The 27,819-nt window shown below is 44.8% G+C and overlaps 1 protein-coding gene across 1 annotated transcript in view; it reads right to left on the bottom strand.

Annotated features, from left to right (window-relative positions):
• The window catches only part of TMEM132D (transmembrane protein 132D), a 779,160-nt gene that overhangs the window by 22,037 nt on the left and 729,304 nt on the right, over positions 1 to 27,819 (bottom strand). Inside the window, exon 6 of the mRNA XM_083150539.1 lies at positions 14 to 219. Within this exon, the coding sequence (XP_083006665.1) occupies positions 14 to 219 (206 nt within the window). The remainder of the gene's footprint in view (positions 1 to 13; positions 220 to 27,819) is intronic.

The raw sequence follows: 27,819 nt of genomic DNA, 5'->3' as shown, positions 1-27,819 counted from the left end.
AGACAGAACATACCTTTTGTTTGTCAGGATGGGAACCCTCCAGCCTTTAATCTGGTTTAACTCAGTATCAGACACGTCTATCAGCAGAGGGAGCCGTGGGACCCACACTGTCATGTCTAGTGAAGCTTTAAAATGTTGATATGTGAAATCTACAATGGCATTAACCTTTCCTTTCATTTCCTTTCCATTTACAAAGACATAGTCACATCGGTCTGAAACCTGTAAAGAGAAGAAACAAACAAGTTAACTGACTGATAAACCTGCAGGGATATTTTTTCATAACAATGACATATTTATTCTGCATCTTTTCAGTCATCATCCATCCTACAGTAACCTGATGTACACAACAAAGTGACACTATGTCCTCAATCAAATGATGACATACAGTAGCAGTCAACAGTGAGGCACAGGGAATGAGACATGCATACAAAATCAGATATATACAACATGCTATTATTTAAGGGTTACTCCTGCCTTCATTTGCTGCCATTGTATAAATAGGAAATTGCTTATTAACATGGATCAATCAAAACTGGCTTTCAATCAATAGCTTACAGAACTTTAACATGTTCTTTAGAATGTAGACCCCCCCCCCTCCATGTGTTTTTACTCTCTTAAACTCTTTTTTTACTCCATACTTTCAATGCCCTAGGTCTCTCTGCCACCCTAATTATTGTTTCAGCGTCCTGTCCCCTGATGTGATAATTTTTATTTACTATGTACTGTACTTTTCCTAGATTGCCTGGTACTTTAAGTTGCTGTTCTTGTTTTTGCTCATTTATGTATTCTGTTAGGTGCTGTTAGGTGCTGTGGAACCCTTGTGGCTCCATATAAATAAAGATGTTAAAAATAATAATACTGTTTTAAATATACCGTAAACCATTATCACAGAAAACACAAACTGAAAAATGAATTCCATATTAGATTGGTTTGTGTCGATGTTTACAAAAACTATAAAATTATGGGAATCACATCATGATTTGGTGACAGAAACATCAATCATGGACAGAGTTCATTTGATCTAATTCCAACAGTGATTTATTGTTTATTTTTAATTATTTTAATTGTGACAATTCATGATGGAATTTAATAAAGACTATATAGTGTATATATAAGGCAGTTCGTTTAGGAAGGGTGCGCTGACACCTGCAGTCCCACAAAGGGTAACACTGAGCTTGTTTCACAAGCACAGACCGTATACACTAGTAAATTCAGATATGATTAGGACAGCTGCTCCCCGATGTCAGAGACTGATCCCAACGGCTCAAGGACAAAGATTCTGGAAAGAGAGAAAGAAAAAGGGGGCGCCTATGGTGTATTACCGTTTTTATTCATTAAAAAACAGACACTGATATATTCATAAAACAACGGGATATATTGCCCGTACCAGATAATCCATCAGCTGTGGACTGGACTACCACATGATTTCAATAAAAAGATTCCCACTGGCAAAACTGCTGTAATACACCATAGGCGCCCCCTTTGTCTTCCTCTCTTTCCATATATATATATATATATATATATATATATATATATATATATATATATATATATATATATATATATATATATATATATATATAAAGATACCCAGCGCAAATCAGTCCAGCAAAGTCCTTGTTACCAGGTCCATATAAATTTCCCCAATGTGTGCAGCTCCAACAATAGGATCCAACCACGAATCCAAGAAGTGTATATGGAGAGAGAATAGATAAAGCGCACAGTCAGCAGAATGTAAAAGACAACAGTTTTACTGATAAAAATAAAAACTGACATACATAGGGGTTAACAAGTGGAAACTCGCCACAGACGGCTCTTATCACCGGCACAGCGGGGTCGAACAGATCTCAGGAACACGCGAGATGATCAGCCAAGCGGGGTTCGTCCACCCGCCGCAGACAGCACAAAGCCGGGAACGTTCACAGAGGGCCAAGGGACGTCACTCGTCTGCACGGATTGTAGCCACGCCCAACGTGTTTCGACAGAGGTCTTCGTCAGGGGGTGTATATATATATATATATATATAATACATAATAGATAGATTTCATTTATATAGATTTAAGATGCCTGATCGATGCGTCAATATGAATTATAGCTATACAGATATTAATATATTTAATATACAGATAGCTGTCAAACAAGGAGTTTGTTTGGTGGCACTCTAGTAGGGCAATACTGTATTTAGAATAACCGGCAAATATCAATTAGCCATACAGTAGTACAATTTTACTTTACTGCGGCTTTAGATAACAGGACTATTGCTTATTAATTCACTTAGCACAGCTATGCATGCTCCCAATTAACATTCAATGCAATTGTGAAAAGTGGAAGTGTTTTGACTTTGTTTGATGTTAGCCTTATTATATGGGAAAAAATGGGGAAATCAGCAAATACCCCTAAAAATTGCAAACTAACATAAAAGTGGCCAAGAGAAAAGTGATTGGGGCTCTTAACAGCTGCAAAATGGTTGATTTTGCATGTTGTGTTAATATAGAAACAAATAATTTATTTTCCAGCAAATAAAATGTTCTAGATAAATTTGCGCTGCATACAATTGCAAGTCAAATATTTTTTTCTGACCCTTTAAGCTACTTTTAAAAAATATTTTAAAAACACTTAACTTTTACCTGAAAACTGTCCTATCAACACAAAGATGCTGTTTATTGAATCCCGGCAAAAAGGGAAATCAGTCTCACAGGAGCGAATATTTTTAAAAATGAAGGGTGTGCCCAACCCCCATATTCCATATTTATGTTGATATACTATTATCGTGGTGGGGGTGTGCTACCACTGGACATTAGATAATACAGTTGAAAAGATACAAGAGGAATTATTATTTTATGGTGCACAAAGAAGAATAACTAATTAAAATGTAACCTTTATTATATTCATTGTTACTGAGGACAGTGTCATTACCTTAGCCTGCCTATGTTCTGGAACCCCAGCTGCTTTTCTACTTCCATAATACAAGATCCATCTAATGAGTACTACTATATATAAGGAGAGCACACTGTTATTATAGGTTTCCAGATATTGCACACCACCCATTAAATAAAAGACTATTTTAGGAGGAACATACTACAATTTTGGGGCCCCACTGAGTGAGGATTCATATCCTTTTTATTCACATGTCTGTGTGTACATTTTTATGTCTTTATGAGGTTTTATTTCGCAACATTTTTTAACAATGAATATAATAAAGGTTACATTGTATTCTTCTTGGTGCACCATAAAAGAGACATTCCTCTTGTATCTTTTCAACTGTTTATTGAATCCCCCTAACAATATTTTTTTGAGTTTAGGAGAAAAAGAGATCAAGAAGAAGACTCAAACAAATTTAGATTAGATATTACAATTGAAAGAATTGGAAGTATTTTTTCATTTTCAAAATGAAAAAATATGTAAAATATACAGACATATGTCTATATTCTAATGAATATAATAATATGTACAAATACAAAGTTTCTAGTGTTGAGACTCTTGCTGAAGCTTCAAAGGCTGTCTAGCAGAAATGTTATCAGATATAGTTATATTAGAGATGTGCGGCGGCCACTTTTTCGGGTTTTGGTTTTGGATCTGGATCTCCCTTCGTGTTTTGGATCTGGATTGGTTTTGGCAAAACCACCCTTGTGGGTTTTGGTTTTGGATCTGGATTTTTATGAAAAAATGCTAAAAATGGCTAAAATAACAGAATTTGGGCCTGTTTTTGCCCCTAAAGTATTATTAACCTCAATAACATTAGTTTCCACTCATTTCTAATCAATTTTGATCACTTCACAGCTTACAAAATTGTTTTCATTTACTGTAGTTGGGCCAAAAGGGTATACCGAGGTAGCTGGATGACTAAGCTAAGCGACAGCAGTCGGCATCACATACATGTGGACCTTACACTTCCAACCTGGCAGAGCGGCACTGCAGGGGCAGACAGGGTGGCAGTTTAATAAACTATCCCAAAAAAAGAGAAATGCTCCAAACAGCAAATACAAAGAGGTATCGGCCTTGTCATGACTGGTGGTAGCAGCTTCAGCACTCCCACTATTTCAGGGTTCGCCAACCCGTCGCTCGCGAGCGACGGGTAGCTCGCCGGGACCTTTCCAGTAGCTCGGGGCTGTTTAAGTGACCTCCTGCCGCGTAGCGGTACCTTGCTTGACGGCAGGAGGTCAGAAAGTGTTTTAATGCTGCGTCCTCCTGACGTCCCCAGCGCACTTTCTTCATCCTCACTTGGCGGCAAGAGGTCTCTGAATGTGACTTCATGCCGCGTCCTCCTGACGTCCCCAGCGCACGTTCTCATCGACGCCACGGCCACAGCCTCTGCTCAGCGTGATTGATGTCTGCTCCGGTCCTGCGCCACAGCCTCTGCTCAGACTTACATGAGGTAAAAAAAAAATGAAAACTGTGTGCGCACAGTGTGTGGGGCATATGTATAATGGAGCATCACAGTGGGGCATATGTATAATGGAGCATCACAGTGGGGAATATGTATAATGGAGCATCACAGTGGGGCATATGTATACTGGAGCATCACAGTGGGGCACATGTATTATGGAGCATCACAGTGGGGCATATGTATACTGGAGCATCACAGTGGGGCATATGTATAATGGAGCATCACAGTGGGGCATATGTATACTGGAGCATCACAGTGGGGCATATGTATACTGGAGCATCACAGTGGGGCATATGTATAATGGAGCATCACAGTGGGGCACATGTATAATGGAGCATCACAGTGGGGCATATGTATACTGGAGCATCACAGTGGGGCATATGTATAATGGAGCATCTCTGTGTGTGGCATATGTATAATGGAGCATCACGGTGTGGGGCATATGTATACTGGAGCATCACAGTGGGGCATATGTATACTGGAGCATCACAGTGGGGCATATGTATAATGGAGCATCACAGTGGGGCACATGTATAATGGAGCATCACGGTGGGGCACATGTATAATGGAGCATCACGGTGGGGCACATGTATAATGGAGCATCACGGTGGGGCACATGTATAATGGAGCATCACGATGTGGGGCATATGTATAATGGGCATCACGGTGTGCGGCATATGTATAATGGGCATCACGATGTGGGGCATATGTATAATGGACATCATGTGTGTGGCATATGTTAAATTCAGCGTCACGCTGTGGGATGTTTGCATAATGGAGCGTCACGTTGTGGGGCATATGTACTGTATAATGGGCATATGTATAATGGGCATCATGTGTGTGGCATATGTATAATGGGCATCATGTGTGTGGCATATGTATAATGGAGCATCACAGTGCGGGGCATATGTATAATGGGCATCACAGTATGCGGCATAGGTATAATGGGCATCAAAGACTGCACTATTGGGGTCATATGTGTATCACATCTCCATTTTCCATGGCCGCACCACATGTGGCTACAGCTCTTAGAGAGCTGACCATGCCCTCAAAAAATGGGGGATGTAGCCTCGCAGGAGTTCCACGGTAGTAGGTGAACCCTCTAATTTTGGGCGCGTGCCTTCGGCACGCGCAGATGTCTCCTCTGCCTCGTGTTGGGAGGTATGTTTGTGACATATTGGACATTGCAGTGTGTGGCATAAGGTGTCAGGGGCATTACGGTGTGTGGCATAATGTGTAAAGGGCATTTTTTGGGATATTATGCAGGTTTTAAATTTTTTTTAAATTTAGTAGCTCTTCGGGCGGTTTATTTTGTCGCGAGTAGCTCCCACCCCGAAAAAGGTTGGAGACCACTGCACTATTTCCTCCTCCATCATCCTCCAAAAATGTGTTTTTATTTTATTTATTACTTTTATTTCTCTTTCTTACTTTACACTGGACACAGCCTGTCACACTGGACACAGCCCCTTGGACACTGGACACTGCCCCGGACACAGCCCCTGGACACTGGACACAGCCTGTCACCCTGGACACAGCCCCTGGACAATGGACACAGCCTCTGGACACAGCTCCTATACACTGGACACAGCCGTCACACTGGACACAGCCCCTGGACAATGGACACAGCCGTCACACTGGACACAGCCTCTGGACACCGCCCCTGGACACAGCTCCTGTACACTGGACAATAGATATGTCACGCTGGACACAGGATATATGCCGGCACACATTACATGTCACACTCAACACAGGATATATGTTGTGACTTGTGACACTGGACACAGGATATATTGTCGTCACACTGGCCACTGGATATATGTCGTCACACTGGACACAGGATATATGTCGTCACACTGGACACTGGATATATGTCGTCACACTGGACACTGGATATATGTCGTCACACTGGACAATGGATATATGTCGTCACACTGGACAATGGATATATGTCACGTTGGACACAGGATATATGCCGGCACACATTACATGTCACACTGGACACAGGATATATGTTGTGACTTGTGACACTGGCCACAGGATATATTGTTGTCACACTGGCCACTGGATATATGTCGTCACACTGGACACAGGATATATGTCGTCACACTGGACACAGGATATATGTCGTCACACTGGACAATGGATATAGGTCACGCTGGACACAGGATATGTGTCGTCACACTGGACACAGGATATATGTCGTCACACTGGACACAGGATATATGTCGTCACAGTGGACACAGGATATATGTCGTCACACTGGACAATGGATATATGTCACGCTGGACACAGGACATATGTCGTCACACTGGACACAGGATATATGTTGTCACACTGGACACAGGATATATGTCGTCACACTGGACACAGGATATATGTCGTCACACTGGACAATGGATATAGGTCACGCTGGACACAGGATATATGCCGGCACACATTACATGTCACACTGGACACAGGATATATGTTGTGACTTGTGACACTGTACACAGGATATATTGTCGTCACACTGGCCACTGGATATATGTCGTCACACTGGACACAGGATATATGTCGTCACACTGGACACAGGATATATGTCGTCACACTGGACACTAGATATATGTCGTCACAGTGGACACTGGATATATGTCGTCACACTGGACAATGGATATGTCACGCTGGACACAGGATATATGTCGTCACACTGGACACAGGATATATGTCGTCACACTGGACACAGGATATGTCGTCAGTCGTCACACAGGACAGGACACAGGATATATGTTGTGAGTGACTCGTGACACTGGACAATGGATAAGATATAGGCCGTCAGACTGGACACAGCCCCTTGTATTAATGCTGCCCCTGTACACAGTGTACTATTCAGCAGCACTGCAGCCCCTGCGTGTGAGCACTGCAGCACTGAGTTAGTTAGTTAAATCACAAAAAAAACACAGGGTTCAGGGCTAAATAAAATAAATCATAACACAGGGCTTAGGGCTAAATAAATCACAACAGGGCACGGGCCACAGGACAGCCCCTGGACAGTGGACACTGCAGCCCCTGCGTGTGAGCACTGCAGCACCTAGTTAGTTAAATCACACTACAGGGCTCAGGCCTATAAACAGTCACTGACTCTCAAGTCTACAACACAGGGCAGTGAGGGCAGGTCACGGAGCACAGCACAGCACGGAGCACATGGCACGGAGCACAGCACAGGGCAGTGAGGGTAGGTCACGGAGCACAGCACAGCACGGAGCACATGGCACGGAGCACAGCACAGGGCAGTGAGGGCACAGGTCAGGTCACGGAGCACATGGCACAGAGCACAGCACGGAGCACACGGAGCTTCCCAACCACCCTCTTCCCTCTCCAAGATTGGAGTGAAGATTGCGGGGCGCGCGTGCGTCTTTTATAAGATCCCGCTCCCGCGAGAATCCGACAGCGCGATGATGACGTTCGGCCTCGTTATTGGTCCGGAATTCAGGCGGGAACTCCCGAGCCGGCTCGGATCTGGCCCGGATCCCCGATATTCGGATCTGTCGGATCTCGGGGATCCGGACCCGCTCATCTCTAACTTATATTCATCACTAAGGGTATGTTTTGGCTTATATTTGATGATCCCTTTAATTGTTTGCAATTGTTCAGTACACACAAAGGACCTTATTCGGGTCCCCACGCAACTCTTCAGAATTTGCAGTGTTGCGTGTGGTTGTAACGACGTGCTTCCCCCGTTTGCTGAGTTCCCCGCACGGCTGCGAATGGATGCTTAGCATAAACATCTACTTGCAGCCATGGGTCCAGGGGCGAAATCATTCAATGGTCTCCAACCATCCATGAATTTCTCCAGCGCTCGCAGATGTAAGACAGCGCTCTGGTGTCTTACATTTCTGAATGCCCTGTGCAGGAAGTGGGCAGGCAGCTAACATCCACTGATGTCAGCAGCCCGCCCCCCCCCCCCCCCGCATCACAGGTGAATTACTCATGAAATTCTGGGCATTTCCAAGCTTGTGACCACTTGCTGCTGCCCCACGTCCCCCGCCCGCCCTGCTAGGTGCAAATGGCACGGCAAATTTGCGCCCCCCTGCCAAAAAGTTTGTGGTGCCCCCTCCAGGCTCCTCTCCAGCATTTTTCAACAGCGTGTGACGTGATGATGTCACACGCATAACGGAGAAGCTGAAGCAGGATAGAGGAAGAGAGACCAGCAGACACTGCTGATTCCCTTGGCTCCGATGCATCCCAGGCCACCCTAGCACGCCCATCCGCCCGCCCATCCTGTACACAGTTGCCAATAGCCGGCTCTGTGTACAGTCAATTGAATCAGTGGGGGAATTTGACATCTCTGCCATGGCCCCACCCGCGCTGCGGCTGACTCGCCTCCAGTGCTCAGTCAGTGGGCAGCGGCAGGCAGCAGCATATCAGTGCGTTGAGCGGGTGCCTGCGACCACACAGACCCTGCTGCTGTTTGCTCCCCAAGCGGCTGCTGGGACTGCCTTACAGTAGTTACACCATTGAAACTAGCAGTTCACCGTGCCCGCTCTCACCCAGCATCTGCACATGCACATAACTGCGCATGCACAGACACTCAACATCTCTCCCCTGAAGTCATTATATATTGTATACAACTCTACAAGTATCAAAACCATAACTAGCAGGTGAGAGGGGTGCGCCACTGCTCAATGCTTGGTCGCATCTTTATTCTTTCTTCACTCTGAGTCCTGGAATGCCAAACTATGCAGCCACGTGATTATCACATGGTTGCATCCTCTATCTCTTGTAATTGGCTGCTATCCCGGTAGCCTAGCAACTGATATATTATTGATGGAAACACTCCCAAAAACTGTCCTCTGATTGGTTTAATGCCGTTTGAGATCTGCCTTATTTTTCTTAATACATGTGATATATTTTAAGAATTATTGTTGGTCATTTTCTGGTATGTATTATTTATTATTAAATATGTTGTTTGCCTTTTGTTAATTTTAGTTTTTCATCTAGTGCAATGTAAATGGGAATTAGTAGTCACAGCTGACACTGACCTACAATCAGTGTAGAGGGATATAAGGATGATCCCAGACACTTCAATAACTTTGATAAAGCTGTACTTTAAACAATCAAACACATCAGTAGAATCAGTGGACTCAGACCCCTGCTACTTCTTGTTACCATGCACCCAAACGAGCCTGCCACACACCATCTTGTAACACCATTGGATTACAATTGTACCGGATTACAGAACCATCTGCACTGCATTCTATGAGGATCATTGTTGCATTGCTATCCAAACAGGATCAAACACTCTGACCATCTGAGTTAGTACCCTATCCAACATTTATTTGTTCCAAAAACAATCCACCAGTGACATTACATTGAATACGTATGGTTTTAGTCTATAAAAATGTAATACCATTTATTATTTATTGGTTTTTAGCACCACTTTTTTTCTTTATTTTGTGATATATATTGTTGTGGGACTGACCATCCCATTTTAAGTGGCAGCTTGGCAACACACACCCTGACAGCACCCTTCTTTCTACTTTGGTAACTTTTGTGTTCATTTGTGTCATCACTATTGCCTCAGATGATAGACTGCCTACAAACTGTCTCTGTGGTACATTCCAACCCAGCCACAGACACTGAGTAGTGTACTAGGATTGCAACCTGTGCTTACCAATTGCACTATATCCAATGCATGTTTCAGTACAGCCTGGGACTAGTCCTGATCACTGTCACTATAGCCACTGCCTGCCTCCGTCTACCACTCACCATAGATACTATAGCCACTACATACCCATTCTTGCCCTTTTGTGCCCCTAGCTATTGCCACTATATCTACTCAGTATTGTCCTAGATTGCCTAAATTGTTTAAATGGATGGGGCTCTGTCATATGTAAGTCCATGAGGGAGTCGGAAACCATACATAGCCAAGGGCCCCACTGGACCCCCCCCAACCCAGCTCTGTCAGTGGCTAGCACGTCAGTCAGGAAGTGAGTGAGATGATTGTGCCAGTGAAGTCAATACCAGGATCCTGTTTAAAATGGAGGAGGTTCAAAAAAGGAGACATGATCTATGATAAAGGGTGTGGCATTGTGAATAGGGAGCATGATCTAGAGGTATGCAGTGGATTTATGCAGTGGATTATTTAATTTCTATATGCAGGGCATCTGTTTAGAGTTTGGGGAGAGCCTGGGGGTAGCCTAGCATGTTTGAGTGTACAGAGCACGCTCTAGTGTAGCAAGAACATTGTGGGGGTGAGCCACAAGATCGTGCCACCAAACCCTGCAATGTCATACCCATTTTCATTTGGGAACCTGGGAAAATAGCCCCAGCCCAGCACAACTAATTTTGTGAAGTGAGGAGGGATGGCTGTGTTGGTGGCGGGGTGTGGGGACACAAACAGTCTGATTGCTTTATGAATAACTAGGTGCAGGACTTGGACGGAATCACTGTAGTAGGTGCACCGCTTTCACTCACATAGTTATACTAGTGTTTGCATCAGTTTCCTACATGTGCCTTAGATGATAAACAACAATGGGGCAGATACAGGGCATGCATTAGAAATTATATATTTTCTGTACAGAGTTGCATTAGATGGTGGTGCTACTGTATATAGAGAAATGTTAATAAAATATCATAAATGATTACTACACTCAATTAGGGCCTTATTCTAGTTCACTCTTTCTGACAAAATCCTTCTTAGATGGACAAAACCATGTGCACTGCAGGTGGGGCAGATGTTACTTGTGCAGAGAGAATTAGATTTGGGTGGGGTTTTACTTCAAAGTGAGATCTATATTGCATCGTAAAAATAAAGCAGCCCGTATTTACCCTGCACAGAAACAAAATAACTCACCCAAATCTAATTCTCTCTGCACATTTTACATCTGCCCCCCTGCAGTGCACATGGTTTTGTCCATCTAAGAAGGATTTTGTCAGAAAGAGTGAACTAGAATAAGGCCCCTAGTGTGTATGTAGCAAACGCATAAACTAGATAGACTTTAGGTTTAGTAAATATGAATCCTACAAAGTAAATGTTCACATCAGTAATCATATATCATATATTGATCTATGTTCTTTTCGTAGCATCTGTAGGTTTGCTGGATGAATGCCATAAATAGATTATGGATGAATTTGGATTAGGCCCAAAATAAGTACATATCATTTGTATTAAATAAAAAATGTGCACGCAGGGTAAAATACGTTGTAAAAAAAATGCATCTCATCAAATTCGTACATGGGGAGCATCCAAAGAACCAAGCTCTTCAAAGATTGTCTCTGGGTCCAGCTTGGCTCTTGTAATATTTGAAATGACATCAGTGAAGAGCAATAGCTTATATGTTGGAAGCCTTTGGAAGCAGTTCAGAAAGGTTCTGTTGCCATTCAGCTAATAAGCTTTACAAGAAGGTGGATGGAGGCAAGACTAAGAAAAGGGGAAGATTTCCTTTATTTTGCTACTACTGTGCAGTGCTGCCAATTATGCCGGCTTCTGATTAGTAACCTTGGATTTGAAATGATTTCCTTTTGTGTCTCTGCCAGCAGTTTTGATCATGAGAGTGTTACTTGTTTTCAGATTTCAAATATTCCATGCAGCAGTATACTCTGATAATATGCCAATATTTACTTGGTGATTTGGAAGATTTTCCACCTTTAAAGTATCAACTTTTGGTTCACCAAATATCAGAACATACTCACATTTGCTTAAGTTACTCACCTGCTTAAGTTCATCAGCAGAATCGGTATATAATTCATTGTTGTATGAATTTGTGTGACACTTGTGGTGGGTGTGTGCGACACTTGTGGGTGAAGCAGGGCAGACTGATGGAGTCAGCATTATATGGTGGCTACTGATGCTATCTATATTATATTGCAGTCATTGATGCTTTTTTATTATATGGCAGTCACTGGGATATTCTATCTAATATACGGGTGTCAATGTGATCTTATTTGCTTTATACTATGGTCATTACAGTGTAATCTACATCATTTGGCAGCCACTATGACATTCTCTATGTTATTTGGTGCTCACTGTGACATTCTCTTCATAGAGTTTCGGTCACTACAATGTTCACTGTGATGCTCTATATATTGTATAGAGGTGACTTTAATATATGGTGGTTACTGTGTTGTTGTTTACGTTATATAGCAGTCATATAGCCGTAACTAAGGGGGGGGGGGTCACGTGCCCTGGGCGCTGGGTGGAGGGCAGATTGGCAGAGACAGCAGTCGCACAACCCCCTAGCTGCTAGTCTCTAACCCTGGCCCCTAGCATCCCTGTGACCACCGAAGCCTTTGCTGGCTTCAGCGGTCCCAGTGATGCATTGCACGTGTGACTCCACCACGCACAACAGGCGGTGACTATGCAAGTCACTGAAGCTGTTCGCACAGGGGCCCTGTACATGCACCTAAGCTAATATGTGTGTGCGCAGAATAAAAACATCGGTCCCCGTTGCAAATTCGATGGGGACCGAATTAATTAGAATGACCCCCATAGTGTATACAAAGTAATATATGCATTTTTCCTAAGCACAAACACCCTCTGCATCAGATCCTAGTTTGATTGGCATACCACATATTGGCTCATTCAATAACACACTCATTATCGGACTGTTTGATGAATGGTCTAAATATTACCATAATGATTTCCCATAGAACTCAGTCAAGAACATGTTCCATTTTTTTTATTTGTACTATACAAAGATTAAGGGCCAATTTATCAATATCCGCAACTGAGGATTCGTATGTGATAAAATTGGCCCAACTCGCAATGCAATAATTGATTTACTTGTATGGCTGTATCAATTATTGCATGCAGGGACAGAGAGAAATGTTCAAAATATCTGCTAAAAATGCCAGCATCACTCATATTTGGTATATAAATTCAAATAAGAAATGTTCCGTACATAAATCCAAAATAGCATCAGCATTTCTAACACAAATATTTCATTTACTTCTGAGTTTGCTTCATAATTAGCAAGTTAGACTTTTTCAAGAACTAACTTTTTGTGTGACAGTTGGCTAAGAACCGAGGACACAAAGGCTGAAGACACTGCATGCAGATGTACTTTACAAGCTGCATTGGGGCACCTGCATCCATAAGCATTGGCCAGGGATTTCCCACACTACACATGGTTGGGGTCATTTGGTCTACAGCATGATGGTTGACACCATTAGGTCGACATGGGAAAAGGTCGACATGGGTCTAGGTCGACATGATTATAGGTTGAAAGGTCATTAGTTTGACAGGTCATTAGTTCGACAATGTTTAGGTCGACAGTCAAAAGGTCGACATGGGTTTTTTCACTGTTTTTTTTTACCTGAATGTCAACACAGTTAACAAGCACACAGTTTCAAGTGTACCGCATCCCCTCCTAACGCCCGCTGCGCTCATAATGCGTCGGGCACACTATTTTATTCTCCCGCCACGCCCTAGTGGTTGGTAGGGCATGGAATACTGCCTGTCGGCACATGTCAGCTAAAAAAAAACCAGTGAAAACCCCATGTCGACCTTCTGACTGTCGAACTAATAACCTGTCGAACTAATGACCTTTCGACCGAGAACCATGTCAACCTTTTCCCATGTTGACCTAGATCCATGCCGACCTTTTCCCATGTTGACCTAATGGTGTCGACCATCATGCTGTCGACCAAATGACTGCATCCCACATGGTTTCACTTTGTACCTTTGACACTCCCCTTCAGTGGATGTGTTTTGTCACTTGGTCTTCCTTTTCAACATTGCTCCCTAGAACCAGAATTGGGGCGGGATTCTCCAATAACCCCGGCCGCACATCGCCGGCATTTGCATTGTTAATAATCGCATAAGCATTTACATATGCGATTATTAACTCAAAGGCGATGGCCGGCGATGTGCAGTGGGTTCCCCCCTCCCTCCCTGCACCTTTACCCAGCTGTAAGGGCTCCGTTTCCTCCTCCCTGCACCCGGAAGCTGTGCAGGGAGGTCACTGGTCCGGGCAGCACAGCAGGAGGCTGCCCGGACACAGGTGAGGGGAGGGCAGCGCGGATCGACGGGGGCGTGCGGGGCTGCGGGGGATGCGAAGGGAAGCCCATATGCTTCCATGGGGTTACGCCAGCGGTGGGGCTTTGCTGCACATGAAAATGCGGTAAAAAACCAAAAAACAGGGTTTTTTACGGCATTTTTAGTTTTGTGAATCACGCCCTTCATCTGTGATTGATCAATGGAAGCTTTGAAATCCAACTAATTCTCATCATTGAATCCAGACATTTGATACAGCAGCCATGCATTTGCACAAGTCACATCAAGAAAGTGAAAGAACACTGGAACGTAACATCTCTTGTTTTTCATCTGTGTGGGTACGTCGTCATCACTACACACTGATACATGAGATCCAATCTCCTATGGTGTGTGTTATACTACAGTACTCTGTGCTTAACCCTGCTCCTAGATGCTCCTATTGTCTGGAGACAAAAAAAATCAATACTAATTAAGTGATCACCAGGGCCGGGCGGCGGCGGCAGCGGCAGCGGGGGGTCCCTGCAGTCAAGAAATAACGAGCGCTATCCGCCTGGCTACGCGGAAGCGCTTCTGTTGTGAAAACACTGGCCGCACGGCGCACGCTGATTGGTGAATCTCAGCCAATCAGCATGCGGCCAGTGTTTCCACAACAGAAGCGCTTCCGCGTAGCCAGGCGGATAGCGCTCGTTATTTCTTGACTGCAGGAACCCCCCGCTGCCGCCCCCGCCGCAAGCTTTATATACACAGCCGCAGGACAGGTACCCCCGCGGCACGGGGGGGGGGGGGGGGGAAATGCCGCCCTCCAGTGGCCGGCGCCCTAGGCAAATGCCTAGATTTGCCTAGTGGTGGCGCTGGCCCTGGTGATCACCATTATTACCACTATCATGACTTGATCATTTAGTATTTTACAATTTAAATAAGTTATATAATTATACATATCAGCAGCTGTCAAAACTGGCATATGGCTAATATATGAGGAAAATATTAAGATTAGGCCTATATGCCAGGATAATTCTAGCATGCAGTATGATTTTAGTTTGCATAAAATTCATGGACATCTGATTTTACATAAACTGCTCCTGCATGCAATCTGCTATCCGAGTGCTGCGTCCATTGCATACCCTTGATACTCCCGAAAATGGGGTGGTCCTCCTGCCCCCAGAAAGGTGGGCAACTCTCCAGCATGCACCCAGTGCTGCCCTCCCCCTCACCTCCCCCATGTTCATCAATCAAATACCATGGGCTCGGCATGCCTACAACGCCAACACTGAAAAGACACCCACCGCCCCATTTTACAGAATGATCCTGGTCGCTGCCCACACTCAGCCAAACATAATGAACATCATTTCAGTCATGCTGCAAATAAGGTGGGCTGTGAGTAGGGTTGCCACCTCATCCCTTTAAAACTGGAGACATATTAATGGCAACCCTAGCTGTGAGCAATCATTTCAAATGGGTATATTCCAGCACCTTGGGTTTATTGTTGTTGCTTTTTTTGGACAAAAGTATGTTAATTTTTAAATTAAATCAGGGAACCTCAAACTATTTTGCTCTGGGACCCCATCAGACAATAAAAATAATTACAGGACCCCAGAAAGTTACTGCAGAAGGTCATCACATCACATGTGTAGTCAGCAGACAGGACATACATGGTGCAGCAGCATTGTGGAGGCACAAAACAACTGGACAATTCAACAGATTTTCCAGAAAAGTCATCAGCCTGATGGTCAGCAACATGGAGTCGCGACCCCATGCTGAGCAGGTCGGGACCCACGGTCAGGACCCACAGTTTAAGAACCACTGAATTAGATGATGCTATCTTATGTTATGCTTGTTATTATCCAAGCTGTTACCTGTGCTTAATGCAATCTTATGGAATTCCTTATATGGATCAAATATTAATATATAAATAGTTTTTTTAGGTACCGGTCCATTGTACTGCTTTATATATATATACATAAGAAGTGATTTTATATATATATATAGTTATACTGTAGGCAGTGGCATCACTAGCTCATTACGGTTGACACCACAGTGCTGGCTCTTCTGCAGTAATAAGTGCTGAGTGCTGCAATGTGATACTCTCCTGCAGACCTTGGCTCCTGTCACAGATAAAGAGCTGACACTGCAGACAGCCCCATCTCCAGAGGAAGACAGTGTCTCAGGGGATGCTGGATATGTCCACGGAGTGCCAAATATGGGGTCCCATGCCCAATTCAATTAGGCTTTTGGTTGGGCAGTTTTGGTGCAGCATAGGATGCGAGTGTTACTTCAGAGTGCCCACCGGGTGTCACCACAACAGGTGACGCCTCTGACTCACTGGTGTCACTGTAGTGCACACAGGCCCTTGGATCCAGAAGGGCCCACACACTGCACACCCTGCACCCATTTAATGATACTGACCTCTATGTTGTTTCAGCACCAGCTGTACAGCGCAAGAATCACAGAAACAATGGTTGCAGCGGCCATTTACAGGTGATTTGCGCATGCGCAATAGAGGTGCCCCCAGGAACGTGGAACGGGCGCTATATTCCCTGCACATGCGTAGTAGATCCCATTTCAACAGAACTCCCATCTTAATAAATGTACCTGTGGCACCCCAGCCTGGGCCACTTACTTGCGCAGGGAAGTGGTAAAAAGGTTGCTAAGCAACCAGGTACTTGGTGCCAGAGTCCCAGCAGCGGAACCTCAGGGGTTAATACCCCCTTCAGTGGAGGGCGCGAAAATCAGTCCCCAGGCTGATTGACAGCCAACAGGGGACCAATAAGGAGGAGGAGGAGGCACCTGCGGGGGGTCAGAGGTCGAGAGAGGGAGAGGAGGCGCGCGCTGGTATTCATGATGAGGAGAGTGGTGGCGCATGACGGGGGAAGAGCGGAACGGAGCTAACCCAGCGGCGAGGAGAGGACAGAGCCAGCCCCCCTTCGGAGAGTCAGCTGACGCTGGGAGGAAGTGAAGCAGCCGGCGGCGGGGAGAGAAGCCAGCGTGGAGTGCAGCGGGTCAGGAGGGGTGCAGCGCTGCAGCAGCAGTGCCCACACTAGCGTGCCCTCCTGCAGAAGATTGACCCAGCACCAGCTACATACCCTCCAACATTTGGAGGGCAGAAAACGGTACACAATCAAAAGGAGGCGTGGTCATGGGTAAAATGGGAGTGGCCACAGGTAAAGGGGACATGGCCATGTTTGGGAATCATTACATTTCAGAATCATTAAATTCTGCATAGTCACATCATCTGTGGAAACAATTTTATACACTACATTGCCACCATAAATTATGAGGGTGAGACTAGGCTGCTGTGCAGTCCGAGTTACTGACAATAGTGAGTCCCCCATTACATTTGCGCGGTCGGATGCAGCTCTCCTCACCAGTGCCTGGTCACCACTCACCACCAGGCTGGCTGCTCACAGATCACTCTGGTGGTGGCAGCAGCAGCGTCGTCCTTGCAGTCAGACAGCCACAGGTCATTTGGCGCGGCTTAAAGCTCTAGGCTGGTGGCGGCATCCAGATATTGGATACATGCCAGCGGGCGACCTCTGTGTGGATAGATCTGCGGGAGCGGGACCGCGGGCTTAGCTAACGTCATGACGCAGAGGCACTGCAAGTCTGTACTGGGAACAGTGGGGGGGGGGGATCTATTACCGGTCATTCAGCTGGTCCTCGGTGCCGCGCAGCGGATGCACCACGAAGTGTATGGATGTGATAGCGACGGCTCCGGGCGCGGGTCCCCGGACTGACAGAGAGTGAGACTGATACGGAGGGGGGGGGGTGAAAAAAATGTATGCGGGCTCCTGGGCGAGGCGGGGCCACAGCTGCCTTATAGAACGGGATATAAAACCACAACGTTGCTCTGACGGGGAGGGGGTGGCTTCTCCTCTTTCCTCCCCCGGCCTAACAGTGTCTCTACTTGGGGGAACACTACGAGCCGCATGGGGTATCACACTGCGACGGGGTATGAGCGAACCCTTCGGCACTCAGCCACCATCTTGCCTCTTCCCAGCACTTTCTCTCTTCCCTCCTCCTCTCTCTTTCCGGGGCCTGGGCGGCCGATGTCACCACAAACCGGTACATTCGGTACAATTTATTTTAGCCGGTACAGTCCTTTAAAAAACTGTACTGTACCGGCTATATCGGTACAGTTGGAGGGTATGCAGCCATCAGGGGACCCTATCGTGACGGGCAGGAGCCTGCAACTTGCAGCTGCCGCCAGGTACCCCCTGCACTGGTCACCCCAGGCCTGCCTCCCTATCCACTCCCTGCCACCAACGCGGTATGCCCTAAGGGGAACCCCCCTCTTTGTGCCCCCAGAGCGCCCCCACCATTAATTTATATCTAGACTGTCCTACCCCATGCCAATCCCAATACCCCACTAAGGACCAGTGTGTGGCAGACACCCATAGTGGTGCAGCCCCGGAATCCGGAACACCAGGAGGACACCTCCAGCCGAGTGAGGGCAGTCCCTCTATTACTGTTAGCCCTGAGGAACCCCACACTAGTCCCAGTAACAGGGGAATCAGCCCCCCCCCCCCCCCCCCTCCGGAGAGTATTAGGTGTAAAGTTGTATAGGAGTTACTACTGACATCCTTTCATCTGCCTAACAAAGGGAGGACACTGCCATCTTGTGGCCCAAGTTCAGAGTGCTAGGAACCATTTCCTATGTCTAGCAAAGGACACAGTATTCACCCTTCATCCCAGGGACAACATCCTAGGGCGTAAACCTAGGTGGGATTGATTCAGGACGGTGTTAATAGGGTGCATTTAAATGTCATATTGTATGTTCCTTACTGTTTGTGTCTGTATGTATTATGCTGATGTTGATTACTATCACATGTGAATAGGTGGCTAGGCCCACACATAGAGTTGTCAGTATTGCTGAGTGAGAACATTATTCCCCCGGACCTAGTTAACGGTCTGCGGAATGTGTGTTCCCATTCGCCAGTGACAAGGGAGGATCGCGACGTACGTTAGTGGTAAATTAATGATGTTCATTTAAGTAAAACCCTGCTAGGCGGGTGCATTGGTCGGTATCGTAGTACTAAGCTGCTTAGGCCGGTTACAGTCGTGTATTACTATGACAATTGTTTGTTCACCCCTTTTTCAACAAATAAGCGGTTGTACCTGTTGGACGCCTTGCTTGATTTCCTAGGGAGGGGTGTTCGCTGCAGCCGACGTGGTGAAGAATCGGTGTGGAACCAAGAGTATCCAGCGACTCAAGGTAATCATCTACCCCCCACCGGCGGCGTGTTACACACCCATGGGATCAAAACTAGATAGATAGATGTATATCTACAGATATAGATCCGGGTGCCTTTCTACTATTTTATCTGTTCCTGTATCAGTGTGTAGTAATTATCACTGATTCTTTTTTTACATAACAAGCAGATGTATGAGTTGATAATACAACATTTTGTCTAGAATTTAAGAATTCTTTGTGTGTCGCAGATGACACAGGCTTGCCCCTTGTCATTAATCAGGCCAAGCACATGCCCAGCCTTCTCATTACAGAGACCGTGATCTGGAGCTGATTAACAATCTTTACAGGAAGAAAATGTTTATCACTCAGTAAATCTGCTGGCAGCCTCACAGATAGATACTTAATAATTGTCTGGTAGTAAAATGTGCATTCATCTGTTGGGAGGACTTAGGATTTACTAGGCCTTGAGGGATGTCTGCTTATGAAAAAAAAAATACTTCACACTGTTTCGCTTGATAGCTTGTGTTCCAGAAGATTTTATGTTTGGTATTTTAATCTTAATGCATGGTCTGTAGGGCAGTAATCCGCTTCCATACAAGCTTTATTCATAATGTATATTTCAAACATGCCTCACAGTACAGGCAGACTTACAAGATATTTGTCAGATTTCATCATTTTGAGGCAAACGCATATCTTAGCATTAAACGGCATATTACTTAGTAAAATACATTAATAGTAATATGTTAATAAAGCAGCCTGTAACAGTGATTTTCAACCACTGTCATCAAGGAACACTAACAGTCCCTGGGTGGGATGTACTAAGGGAAAAATGCAGAATAACCCCCGTTTTCAAATGTACTAATACCCGGCCGCTGCATCTTCGCAGGGCAGGGTATCCACCCTATAGAAGCCTATGCGCTTCTATCACCACCCACCGCAGACTGCAGACGACTACCCCCCTCTCCAACCTCCATCAAACTCCTCCTTCCCCTAGTACAGGGGTCCTCAAACTATTTTGCTCTGGGACCCCATCAGACAATAAAAATAATTACAGGACCCCAGAAAGTTACTGCAGAAGATCACATAACATGTGTAGTCATCAGAGAGCACCTGCATGGCAGCATTGTGGAGGCATAAAATGATGGGAGGAGTCTAAAATAAACAATTCAACAGATTTTTGAATAGTTGCAACCCCATACTGAGAAGGTCGGGACCCTCTTGGGGGTCAGGACCCACAGTTTGAGAACCGCTGCCCTAGTAGTATGTCACAGGCAGATGTCCTTCTGGCTGCATGGGAGAGGAGGAGGTGCCGGGGACAGCCGCTGAGTTGGGGATGTGACAGAGACCTACGTCACAGATTTGCGATGCTAGGCGCATATGTTAATACATTTGCGCTGGCATCGCTGCGGCAGTGCTGACGGCGAGGGGCCCAGGTCTTATTGATATCCATGCTTTACCACAGATGGTTCAATCAAATTATCTGAGGTAATAATTAAATCACCTGTTCTCAAAAATGGCTATCCTTAAAACCTGTTATTGTGCCTTGACGATTGTGGTTGGGAAATCCTTCTTGAACACATTAGGGTGGAAGAGTAAAGGAGTATATTTTAACTGATTAGTAGGACTTGTGAATGAGAGAATAAAGAAAATATATCACATTAATCCCCCTAAAGGTCCATACACACTGGGCGACTATGCCCAGCGTGTATGGACAGCGATGATGTCAATCACCGCTGCGGGGAAAGCCGCTCAGTGCATACACACTAAGAAGTTTTCCCCCTGCCCGGCGCCGACGGAGGGGGGAGGACGGCGTTGCATAGCACAGAGCTATGCAAAACCATCCTCAACGCCGCTCATCTGCTGGTATTACCAGCAGATGAGTGGCTTTCCCGGCGATGTTGCGGGAGCGCGCAGCAGCGCTTACCGCTCATCTCTGGGGCATACACACTGGGCGGCTTTGAGCTGAAAGGTGCTCAAACATGCTGTTTTGAGCATCTTTCAGCTTAAAGTCGCCCAGTGTGTATGGGCCTTAAGATACGATTACGTGATAACAACTTTCCAAAATTTGTCTGAATAAAATCCAATCCACTACAAGAAATAGATGTTTTGATGGATTTATTCTTTGCCTTTTCATGTAGAAATGAAGTTATTCACACTTGTTCACTCTACATGAGCAAATTGCAGCAATTGTAAATGTATTTAGTAGCATGTGGATATTTTCCAGGTTCTTCTGACTAAAAATGAAAGGACTTGAAAGAATATAGCCAGCTGCAGGTAAGTATAAAAATAACTGACATTTATTTCAAATTTTTTTAGGTGATTTTATTAATGCAGTACCAGAATTTTTGGTGCAGTGCTCACATTTATTGGGGTATTCAATCCAGGGTCCCGACTGTCGGTACGTCCCAACAGTCAGGACCCTGGCCCGTTTTCAATCCGATCGCCAATTTATCATCAGTGGATTGTTGAGATCCGGTCATGATCTCAACAATCCACGGCCGTTTTGGGTAAAACGGGCCCGACTGCTTTTAAAGTCAGGTCCGTTCTGAAAAGCTGCCTATTCAATGCTGTTGGAAACCGAATAGGCATTGAATAACCTCTCTCGCCACTCCACTTCTGCCACTCCCCTTCAACAAATTTTTTTCCCATTCCCCTACAGAATCCTCTTCAAACACCTCACACTCACATACAGGGCCATCTCTAATTCTATTGCTCCATATATATCCATTCATACTCCCTCCTGCCCTCTACGGTTGGCTGGCAACTGTTGTCTCTCCTCCACCCTTATCACTGCTTCCTACGCCACAGTTCAGGACTTTGCCCGTGCTGCACCCCTTCAGTGGAACGCACTGCCTCGCACCATTAGACTCTCCCCGACTTTGCAAAGCTTCAGACGAGCACTGAAAACTCACCTATTCATCAAAGTGTACCCTTCTGCTGCATAACTTAGTTCTGAGGCTTGTCCTCCAACCCTCTGCCACATGCCTTGACCATCTCTGCCTGCTTCCATTCTGCCATCAAGCCACCTCCCACTCACGTGCACCTCATGCAATCTGTCTGTCTCCCCTTTCTACTTGTAAGCTCTCCAGAGAGGACCCTCTTCCCTCCTGTTGTCAAAGCCCTCTTCTCTTCACATGTCACTCACAGCTCTCCCATACTCAAACACTGAGCAACAATCTTTGTCCACATACTTATCTCCATCTTTGGCCAACAGCCCCTAGTGGCACATTGGTCACGTCCTCACTACTTACATTTAAGCTGCAATTTGTATTGAATTGTGGCATTCATTTTACCTGTATTTTATTTTGTTATTCATTACTGTAATGTTAAGTTTTGTCTCCCTGTACTGTTCCTTTATACAAAGCTGCAAAACACTTATGGTGCCTTATAAATAAAATTATAGTAATATTAGGCACCCACTGCTATTTTCCTTGACGGAAATAGTGGCAGGGATTGAATACCCCCCCCCCCCCCCCCCCCCATTCTCTAGATTTTTATGTATTTTTCCTCATTGTAGAATACAATACATAGGGACCGATTCAGACTTGACCACTAATTAGAGGATTTTAAAATCAAGCAATTATCGAACCGCTGTGCACGAATGTGGGAAGGTTAATTACGAAAACATTTCATATGGATAGTAAACGTAATCCTCTTGCATTTTGACTGACAGGAAGTTGGCGTTTGAGGGTAGAAACCTGCCATTTTCCACAGATTAGTCAAAGCCTCAGACCTACTTTAATTGCACAGTCTGCAAAATCCTTTTGATGGTTCTGGAATTGGAAGTGTATCGCAATTAGCGATCCATTTGCAATTCTCCTGCAATTTTGCAAGGTGCATTTTTCTGTTTCTCCCTGAGCAGCAGTTTTCTCCTCACAGTCCACTGCGAATTTCACATTAGCAGTCAGGTCTGAATCAGGCCCACAGTATAGTCTGTCAAACTGACTTTTTATTTGTCCTGTAAAACATATTAAAAACACAAATTAGAGTTGAGTCAACTATAAACTATCAGCTAAAATGAATGTATGTGTTTCCGTTCTGCATTAGTAGTCAGACCTGCGACTATTTTTCAGTTTTGAAAAGTAGAATTCAGTAGTAACGACTTAGATATTTCGATTCCCAGTACATGGGGGGTGTTGTGCCCCAGATGTGGGGGAATTATCACATGCAATTGAGAATATTGGGGTACTGTGTTCATGCCAAAGAAAAGAGCTGGGTCACACCAGCACTAGGACATGGCTGTGCCTAGAATACAGGCCTGGGTACTAGTTTAAAGCATATTTGCCTACTCACTCGGGTCTGCGAGAAGTGTTCTAAATCTAATTTCCATCACATTTCTACCTTTTATTCCTCAGTGCAAATGTCTCCCACTGGTACACCACATGCCAAGGCTAATGGGCCTGATTCAGACCTGATCGCACAGCTGCAAATTTGCACAGCGGACGATTATCGAGGAATGGCACATGCACTTGGGCCACAATGCTTGTGAACAATGCCTGGCTGTGATCAAGTCCTGCAGAATTTTCTATTCGCCGGCCATTCACAAAGCGATTGACAATGGGTCGGCATGTGGGGGTGGTAACTGGCAATTTTTTTGGGAGTGCCAAGAAAAATGCAGGGCGTGCCAAAAAAAAAAATGCTGGAAGTGTTAGAGAAAATGCAGGCATGCCAAAGCCTGTTAGGGGAGGGTATGTGACATCAGTAGCAGCCCGGATGTGCCTGTTCTATTTATTATTATTTATTAACAGTTTCTTATATAGCGCACACATATTCCGCAGTGTTTTACAGAGAATATTTGAACAGTCACATCAGTCCCTGCCCCTATATTCCCTTCCACATGTACACACACATAAATTCTAGGGTTAATTTGTTTTTGAGCCAATTAGCCTGCTAGTATATTTTTGGATTGTGGGAGGAAACCGGAGTACCTGGAGGAAACCCACACAAGTACGGGGAGAATTTACAAACTCCGCACAGTTAGAGCCATGGTGGGTATCGAAGCCATGACCTCAGTGCTTTGAGGCATGCTAACCATTACACCATCCGTACCGCCCCTGTTTTTATCGCAGCCATCGATTAAGACATGGGCTACGCTGTGGCTATGATGACTGGTGCCCAATTTAAAAATCATTCAATGGTCATCAGCTTCTAATGGAATTTGGACATTTACACTTGGGTGGGAACGATTGTGCAACCGTCCACATACATTCGCACATCATGCACATTCATTTGAAAGGCGGTATTTCACTGGAACGGGGTGGAGCCTAAACTGATCGTGGCCATACAAATTCATGGCCATGCGATCAGGTCTGGGTTCGGCACAATGTGCATTCTACACACCCAGTGTCCTGCAACCTTCAGTCTGTTTATCTGATTCTCTTATCCATTATCCCTCAGCTGACAAACCTACTGCATGGACCAATCAATTATCATAACCAAACTCCCCATTCCATTGTGTCCCCCTCGGTGCAGGTATGAAGAGCAAAATGAACCAAATCTTCATGGGTGTATATGCTGTACGCACACCCATTGTTCTGGGTTTGCACAGAATGAATTCACCGACCTACAGTATTGAACTGCACCTGGCCCATTGTGCTCTTCGTAGTATTGTGCAATAAAATATGAAGAATTGAGACACACTGAAAGATGGAAAACAGGAGAACATAATGTATCATTTTCTGCTCTGTTCTGGGTATCAGGACTTGGCAGTGCTCCTCTGCAATCATGTTTAGAGGTATACTCAATAAACTAAGACTACAGATGGGTTTCCATTTCTGACTACAAGAATCATGAGTCTTTGGCTTATGCTTCCTGGTGAGAATATATTGATTATGAAATCGCTGCTTCCCATTAATTTCACAGGGAATTTGCAGCTCAGTGGCAATGTCAATACGTTACTTTCTGAATAAAATATGAAGCACATCGTTCTAAAAGGACTTCCGGTACTTGGCGCACAGCCATTGGGAGCTAAATGCTTCATCGGAGTGAAAAATGTGTCTAGCACAGAGGTTGGAGGTTTAAAAAAAATGAACGAAACTTAATTTTCTTGAAGTATAATTCTAAATGTACTGTAGGTACGTTTCATTCACTTTATTATTTGGCATATGCCTCGCTTTCTGTCCCTTTTCTAATAATGTAGAAGAGAAACTTATGACATTATACACACTGAAGTGAGTGCGCACAGTCTGTTGAATGATATCTGACATTCAGACTCATCCTCTGTGTTGTGTCCTAGAATAACCTTTGCATCTATCAACTGTCTTCTACAGAAAGCGCTGCCATCTCCCCTCCCTACGTCATGGCCACTTGGAGGACTAATGATTTTGATTCATGTGTTTGGGAAGAGATCAGAGCAGTGAACATGGATAAGAGCGCTGAAGTAATGAAAATTGGAAAATAATTTCTAATTATTCATTACGGGTACAGGCATATCTTACTTTTCTCTTTAACCCTTTGAAATCTAGCCACCCTGAATGAAAATGACCATTAATCTTTTTTTGTTGCATCAGGGTCCAGCTAAGGATTTTACAGTCCCTGGAATAAGGATCACATTTCCTGACTGCCCCTAACAGCAGACAACTGCACAATGTATTGCTGCTGTGGTCAGGGGTTTACATAGATTGGAGCCCTTGAGCTTTTATCTGTACGGATTGCCGGATTACATATAATAGACAAAGCAGGGGGAAGATACAAAAGCTGTTCCATAAAGCAGCTTATTTTCACAGAGACAGATGCAGACAAATAATGATGATTTAGTTTAATACCAGTAATAGTATCTCCTGACTGATACAAATATTGTATCTGGAAGCATTTTACCTCACAACTGCATATTGTGTCAGCCAGTGAAAGAACAACAACTTCTCAGGAAAGGATTACTGACTGCTTGGTCTGCATTATTCTATACATTTATATATGTTAAATTGTGACATCAGAAAATAGGGGTGAGATTTATTAAGCTCAGGGAAGCGATAAAGTGGCTGGTACTTTATCACAAGTCAATCAGTTCCTAACTATCAAGTCACAGTCTGGGTTTGAAAAATGAGAGTTGATTGGGAGGTGATAAAGTACCAGGCTCATTATCACATCACCGGGTTTAATATATCTGCCTCATAATTTGTACAGTACTTTTATCATTTCATTTACGAAAGTCTGGAAAGATTCAGGATAGGGGTATGGATCAATTGACATCATTAAGTCAAAACCATTAATAGTTGCTTTTCCACCATTGATGGTAATCCCACCTGTCAGTGGGTGATGACAAATGTGTGTGTGATGACAAAGGTTCTGCAGCTCCCCCATGTAATATCTGTAACTCCGCTCAGTGTCAGTGAAGCCAGGTGCAGTCCATGACCATGCTACCTTTTACTGTTACTGGTAGTGGCATTGGAATGGAAGTTCTACATGTCAGACAAATATACTACATGCATCCGATTGGGAGGTGTTAACTCCCAAAGCCGGCCCTAGCCTAAATGATGCCCTAGGCAAGATATTGACTGGTGCCCCTTAGCACCGCCACTAGTTCCACCTCAGACCCTGCTCCCCTTTCCCAGCACCATCAACCCTCATCATAGCAGTCATCATTTTGGGGCTCCTACCCGCAATATTTTAAATAGAAACAGTGCACACATTCGGTGCGCAGCCCAAACAGGGGTGTGATCTTGCCGGGAAGGGGCATGACCACATTAGGGGCATTATGCCACATAGTAGTGCAACTTTATTCACATTATATCATGCGATGGTGTCCCTTATTCATGTTACATCACACAGTAGTACCACTTTACCTTATGTACATTACTCATCACATTATTCACATTATACCCTTAGAAAAAAATCCTGAGAAAATATTGTATTTTAAGCACCTCCATGGCCACACTGCAACCCAGCACATAGCATTGTGTGCTGGGCAGAGGAGAAGAGCTGCAGCTGCTACTGTCACTAAAGGGGAGGGGGCCCGGGGCCCCCACTGGGCCCTTCCATCAGACTTTGGCCTGGGTAATTTGTACCCCCTACCCCTTTCTCTCGGCACCCCTGATAATACCACACAGTAATGCCCCTTACACATGACACACATTATTAATGTCCTTATAAACATAATGCCCCTTACACATTATTAAGGAGCTTCCGTTGATTATAATGATATGCGGCATGCCTATATTCTGTGTGCGACTGTGGCTGTATCTGCATACGGAATGCTATGTTACAGTGATTTCCATTAATACACTATTTCATATACAGATACAGCCTCACTCACACACAGAATATAGGCATGCT

The sequence above is a fragment of the Crinia signifera genome, chromosome 1 (assembly GCF_055691185.1).
Source record: "Crinia signifera chromosome 1, ASM5569118v1, whole genome shotgun sequence".
Taxonomy (NCBI): domain Eukaryota; kingdom Metazoa; phylum Chordata; class Amphibia; order Anura; family Myobatrachidae; genus Crinia; species Crinia signifera.
Note: the sequence above shows the minus strand (reverse complement) of the source record. Positions and strands in the feature narration are given on the sequence as shown.